This window comes from Anser anser (assembly GCF_964211835.1).
Source record: "Anser anser genome assembly, chromosome: 3".
Classification (NCBI taxonomy): Eukaryota; Metazoa; Chordata; class Aves; order Anseriformes; family Anatidae; genus Anser; species Anser anser.
The window spans coordinates 63050533-63056776 of NC_139722.1; the positions used below are offsets into that span (position 1 = coordinate 63050533).

Below are 6244 nucleotides of genomic sequence, written 5' to 3' on the forward strand. Positions count from 1 at the left end.
TGCCAGGGGCTGGGACTCGGGGTGAGCTGCATTTCTGTTGTTGAGACCAAAGTTTCGTGCCCGTCGGAGAGCAGGGACCTCTCCAGGCGCCCCTTCCTTCCCGCAGCCCCCCGTCTCTGCATCGCTCGGGATTTCCCTGGGTCACCTCTGCCCCACAGCCCACCCCTCGCCCCGTGACCCCCCACACCCCACCCCGAGCCTTTCCCACTGCTCGCCCCTGCTCCCTGCTCCCTCTGCCCCTTCTTCCCCGGGGGAAAAGCGGCCCCGGGTGGCGGGTCCCGAGCGGGGGGAGCCTCCGTCTGCCAGCGTCGGGGGTCGGGGGCCCGGCAGGGAACGGCGCTGAGCCGGCCGGGAGAAACCTTCCGGGAAGGGGCACTGCTGGAAACGAAAAGGATGGAAAGGAGGGGAAGGATGGGGAGGAAAAATGGGGAGGAAGGAAGGAAGGAAGGAAGGAAGGAAGGAAGGAAGGAAGGAAGGAAGGAAGGAAGGAAGGGAGGGAGGGAGGGAGGGAGGGAGGGAGGAAGGAAGGAAGGAAGGAAGGAAGGAAGGAAGGAAGGAAGGAAGGAAGGAAGGAAGGAAGGAAGGAAGGAAGGAAGGAAGGAAGGAAGGAAGGAAGGAAGGAAGGAAGGAAGGAAGGAAGGAAGGAAGGAAGGAAACTACAGCATCTCTTGACCATCTTGTTGAAGTGCTGGAAAAATTTGCTTCAGCCGGGAAGACTCTTTTTTACAACATAATTCGTTAGTTTATTGTGTTTTTGGGGCAAACTCTTATTCTCCTTTTGATATAAGATCTCTGTTTTCTGATGTCTCAACACCGACCCGGTCTCTCCAGCATCGCCTGGCCCGTTCGCCCACACGGTTCCCTTACGGCTTCTTCCAAAACTTGTTGGCACCTCTGTTTAAAGGCCCCCCTCCCCTGCCGATACCTCTCCGTGTTTCTTCGGGTCTCCCCTCGCCTCCAGGCGGAACGAGGCAGCAGGGGGATGGGGATCCCACACCCCAATTTCCCTGCCGGGGCCGGGCGGGGAGAAGCCGCAGCTCCTGCCCCGCTCCCGGTGCTCACGGGGCAGCAGCGGCCGAGCTGGGGGGGGGCTCTTGCTCCGCTCCGACCCCCCCCGGCAGAGGGCTGGCAGCGGGATGCCAGGAAAGAGCCGCTGCCCCCTTTCCGCCTGTTCCCGGGCGCTCGCTGCGGGTTTTGTCGCCGTTTCCGCGGCGCTGTCACCGCCGGCCACCCGAGGGGGGGTCGCAGCCTCCCCTGGCTGGTTCCGAAAAGTGGCAGGGAAAGGCAGGGAGGGAAAGTGAGGCTCGTTTTCCCAGCTCGCGGTCCCAGACAAAGGAGAAACGAGCAGCTCGTGTTTCATTATTATTATTTTTTTTTATTATTTTATTCGGAAATCTCATCCAGAAACACTGGTCAATAATAAATATATCGATAGTTATCAAGAATATATAAAAAATAAAGACACGGTGTTGTCTTTGAGGCCCTAACCGAAAACAAACGAACGAACGAACGAAATTAATAATAATAATAACATTTCAAGCAAATGCCCGAGGAAATGTACCGAAAAGGGAATAAAGAGCAACCAAGGCGCCGGTGTAATAACACAAGTCACCGGTCTGGCAAGAGCCGCCCCCGCATGCAAAACCAAAACGAAACACATCAACAGAAAACCAGCAAAACAGAACAAAACCGAGGAGAGAAATAAGCGGCGAGGACCCCAGCCAGCTGAGCTAGCGGACCTCACTGGGGGCAGGAGATTTGGCAAAGCAGCCCCGGAGGAGGGCTGTGCTGCGTTTTGCACGATTCCCCCCCCCCCCCCCCCCTTTTTTTTTTTTTCTTTTCTATTTTCTTTTTTCAAGCGGACACAGAGGGGAGAAGGAAAGGACCCGCCAACAAAACCCGCGTCGCGACCGAGCCGCGAGGAAACTTTCCCAAACTGGCTGGGCAGCCCCCGCTGCGAGGAGCTCCGCGCCGCCGGCCGCACAGGGCGCCGGGGGACGTGGGCCAGAAGCATGCACGCACCCGCTGCGCTACGCCCGGCCCTTCGGAGCAGGAGGTTCCCGAGACGGTGCCGTTCAAAAGAAAAGAAAGGAAAATCCCGCAAAAGAAGGAGAAGGAGCCCCAAACCGATCTCATCGTCTCTGCGTGGCTGCGAACGCTACAGTGACAACCATGTCTTTTTTTCTTTTTTTTTTTTCTTTTCTTTCCTTTTCCCCCATCCGTTTTAAGGAACTATTTACATCGCATCTTATTCTTCTCTCTCTCTTTTTTTTCTTTTTTTTTTTCCAGCGGGGCTTGCTCGTTGTCGCTCTCATTTCGTTCCTCGTCCCAGGGCACGCCGCCGCCGGGCAGCGCCCCCGGGGGGGTCCCTGCTGCCCTCGCCCCTCGCCCCAGCCGGCTCCGGGGGGGCCCCGCGGCGTCACTTGAGCAGGTCCTTGGTGTCCCCCGAGATCCTGGCCATGCTGGAGGCGGTGAGGGCCGAGAGGTGGGGCGGGGGGGGCATCTGGCAGATGGTGCAGGGGCACGGCAAGCCCGCCCAGTGCTGGAAGCCGCTGCCGAGCTGCAGGGCGGGGGGCGTGGAGGGGGTCTTGAGCAGGGAGTGGGGGGGCCGGATGGTGCCGATGGCCGGCAGGGAGGCGGGCAGGGACGAGGAGGTGTTGGCCGAGGACAAGGCGGTGCCCAGGATGGGGTGCACCTGGTGCACGGTGCCGGCGGCGTGGGGAGGGTGCCCGGCGGAGTGTCCCACCGTGCCGCAGTGGAAGGCCGAGTGGTGCCCCCCGTAGATCTCCCCCACCAGCCTCTTCATCTCCTCCAGCGAGCTGGTGAGCATCAGGATGTAGTTTCTGGCCAGCAGGAGGGTGGCGATTTTGGAGAGTTTTCTCACGGAAGGCCCGTGGGCGTAGGGCATCACCTCCCGCAGCCCGTCCATGGCGAGGTTGAGGTCGTGCATCCTCTTCCTCTCCCGCCCATTGATCTTCAGCCGCAGCTGCTGCAGGTCCTGCTCCGAGAGCTGCTTCTTGATTTTGTACTTGCTGCCTTCCCCGCCGGCCTTGGAGCCGGTCCTGGAGAGGCCTTCCCCGGCCATCTTCTGCACCAGGTCGTTCTGGGTGGAGGAGACGGAGTTGAGCCGGCTGTCCTGGTGGTGGTGGTGGTGGTGGTGGTGGTGGTGCTCCCTCAGGTACATCTCATCCATGTCTGGCGAGGAAGCTCTGCTGGAGACAGAGCTGGAGTCAGAATTCATTGTATTCGGGCGTCTGAGCAAGAAACTCTTCCCTGCTCCGGAGGTGGCGGAACGAGGCAAGTCCCCTCCGAAAAGCAACGAAAGAGGAACGAAAAAGGAGCGGGCGGGCGGCGGGCTGGGCGAGCAGCGGGCTCGGAGCGCTGGGGAAGGAGGAAAAAAAGCCCCCGGCCCCCTCTCGCCAGCCTCCCCCGGCCGCTCAGCCTGTTTACAGGATGGCCAGTTAGTGTGTGCTTGGACTAACCTCAGCCTGAAAAAGAGGGGCTTTTATAGCGCTGCAGCAGAGAGCAGAGACAAAAGGAGCCCTCCTATGTATAATGGTCTAGTTAGGATGACGTGCCATTATTCAGGGCGGTGCGCTTTGACTGTCCCATTTAGCAAGGACCCCTATTCATATTCATTGTGGTGCCACCCGGGACACCTCAGCCACGGACCATCGGGAGCCGAGGAGACACAAAACCCCTCTGATTGACACCGCACACTCAGCGCTCCGCGTGCCCGCCATCTCCTCCCCCTGCCCCTAATTTCCAATATAAAACCCCAGCCCGGCTACCGGGGGCTGCGGGGGGCTGCTCGGGGCCGCCCGGCCGAGCCTGGCCCCGGGCTGCAGCGGCCGGGGGCGGCCCGGGGAAGTGCCCCCGCTGCGACGGGAGGGATCGGGGGGGGGGGGGGGGGGGGAGAAGCTCCCCGCTTTGTCTGCCGTGTTTCTCCTCTCCTCCCCTTTCCCCCCCGTCCAGGCTCGCTCGTGGGGCACCCGCCGGGCCGGGGGCCGCGGGAGGCGTCGCGGGGCCGTCGGGGGGTGGCTCGGGGCAGGCGGCGGGCGGGGGGCAGGGGGGCTGCGGGCGGCCCAAAGGCCCGAGGTGTTCGCCCCGGTGAGTAACCGGCTCCGCGCACCGGCCGGGCTCTGCTCCGGCCGGCGGTGGGACGGGGAGGGATGGGGACAGGGCCGGGCTTGCGGGGACACCTGCGGCCGGTGTCGCCGCCCTCCGCGCAGGGCACGGCCGGAGCTCGGCCACGGCCCCGGGGGGGCGGCCGGGCCGTGTGCGGGGAGGGACGCGCCGTAGGACGGGGAGACGGGGGGACGGGGGGGACAGGGCAGCCCGCACGAGCCGTGCCTCCGCCCCGGGGAGCGAGCCGGGCCCCGTGGAGACCCCTGCCTCCGGGCACGGGGCGCACCGACTCCTGCGAGAGGCCCCGGGGGGAGCCGTCGGGTGCGTTTCCACCTGCGGACAGGCTCCCGGGGGAGCTCTCTGGCAGCATCGCGCTCCTCCGCGAAGAGTTTCCAAGCGCCGGGGAGAGAGGGGAAGGGAAACGGGGGACGCTTTTCATCCGTCTGAGTCTGACTGTGCTTAGTCTGCTGAGGAAAATTAAAGCCGTCTGATTTTCAGCGCTGTCAGTAGATCCCGCGGTGAGAAGAGGAAAGAAGAAAGGAAAGGAAAAGAAAGTAAAGGAAAAGAAAGGAAAAGAAAAGAAAGGAAAAGTAAAGAAAAGAAGAGGAGAGAAAAGAAGAGGAAAGAAGAGAAAAGAAAAGAAATAAGAAAGAAGAAAAGAAAAGAAAAGAAAAGAAAAGAAAAGAAAAGAAAAGAAAAGAAAAGAAAAGAAAAGAAAAGAAAAGAAAAGAAAAGAAAAGAAAAGAAAAGAAAAGAAAAGAAAAGAAAAGAAAAGAAAGAAAAGAGAAAAGAGAAAGACATAGGAAAAGGAAAAGAAAGAGATAAGAAAAGAGAAAAAAAAAATAAAAGGAAAAGATAAGAAAAGGAGAGACACCCAAATGAGCCCACCCCCTGTTTAGGAGGATGCACCAGACACAACCGAAGCCGACTTCTCCTTATCCCGATTCTGCCGCGGAAGCCGTAAACCCAAGCGGATTTTCCCCGGCCGAGACATTTCCGGACCCCTTGCCCGATCCCGATCCCGATCCCGATCCGCCGCCCCTAGGACGCAGCCCGGCCCTGGGAGCACACCGCAACGGCGGCTCCGGAGAGGGGCAAACGCCGCCCCGGGGGGATTCGCCTCCGACCGGGGCGGGGGCCGGGGAACGGGAGACGCCGTCGGGGGTGCAACAGGAGGGTCCGGCGGGGGCGGCAGCCCCCTTCACACACCTCTTACGGGACGGGGCGGCGGGGGTTTGGGGAGAGAACCGCGGAGCTGGGGGGATCTCGGGTTAGCAAAACTTTCCCCGACAGCCGCGGCAACGAAATTAATTGGGGATTGGGAAAATCAAACGTTTCCAGAAGCGGGGCGCAGGAGAAGGGCGCAAGTGGTAGCTAAATCGAACTAACATTCACCCCTCCGTCCTTTTAATTCCCGGTTTCCTAAAGGCGGAGAGTTGCGGCGAGGGAGCGGAACGTGTTCGCCGGGGAAAGGCGAAGTTGTCCGGGGTGCGCGGCCCCTCGGGTGCGGGAACATCGCCGCTCCCCGCCGCCCGCAGCGGGTCCAGGACGCGGTTTGGGTTTTTAGGGGTGTCCCCGAAGGGAAGCCGCGAGTTTTTGGACGCAGTCTCTCGGACGGTAATTCACGGATTCGCTTTTCGGTGCCTGGTTTTGAATTCTCGGAGTTTCGGGAAACGGGGCGTACTTTTCCCGTGCGCTGCGTTTCGGTGAAGGAATAGCAGCACATCGTGCTTCCCTTCGCTCTGCCGACCTGGCCGGCCGCTCGGATTTGGATTCGTAAGGCGAGGACCTGTTAAATCAGCCTTACGTATTTTTCTTGCGGGTTTGTTAGAAGGCTGTTTGGTTTTATGGCTTTCGCTCTCTCTGTTTGCTTGTAATTTAATTTGGACGTTTTGACAACTGTGCTTTTAGTATAAAACAGTTACGGATGTTAGCGTTATAATAAGGTCGTTGTTGATCGTTTTTTAAGAAAAAAACGCGGGTCGCTGCTTTCTGCTCCGAGGACCAGAAAGCTCCCAGCCAGCTGCCTGTAAGGCAAGCGCTGCGATGGACGGGCTGTACTGTGCTGCACCGGGGGCTGCAGCCTAAATTTGGTCGCGTTTCTGAACGGCATTCC

General features: G+C 60.0%; 1 protein-coding gene across 1 annotated transcript; it reads right to left on the reverse strand.

Annotated features, from left to right (window-relative positions):
• Window positions 1-1845: 1845 nt before the first annotated feature.
• OLIG3 (oligodendrocyte transcription factor 3) lies at window positions 1846-3849 on the reverse strand. The gene has a single exon (XM_083831599.1). The coding sequence runs from the start codon at window positions 3239-3241 to the stop codon at window positions 2420-2422; it is 822 nt and encodes a 273-aa protein (XP_083687725.1). The 5' UTR covers window positions 3242-3849; the 3' UTR covers window positions 1846-2419.
• Window positions 3850-6244: the final 2395 nt, after the last annotated feature.

Bases quoted from the DNA above. Each gene is read 5' to 3' on its own strand.
- OLIG3 (XM_083831599.1), bottom strand. From the start codon at position 3,241: ATGAATTCTGACTCCAGCTCTGTCTCCAGCAGAGCTTCCTCGCCAGAC.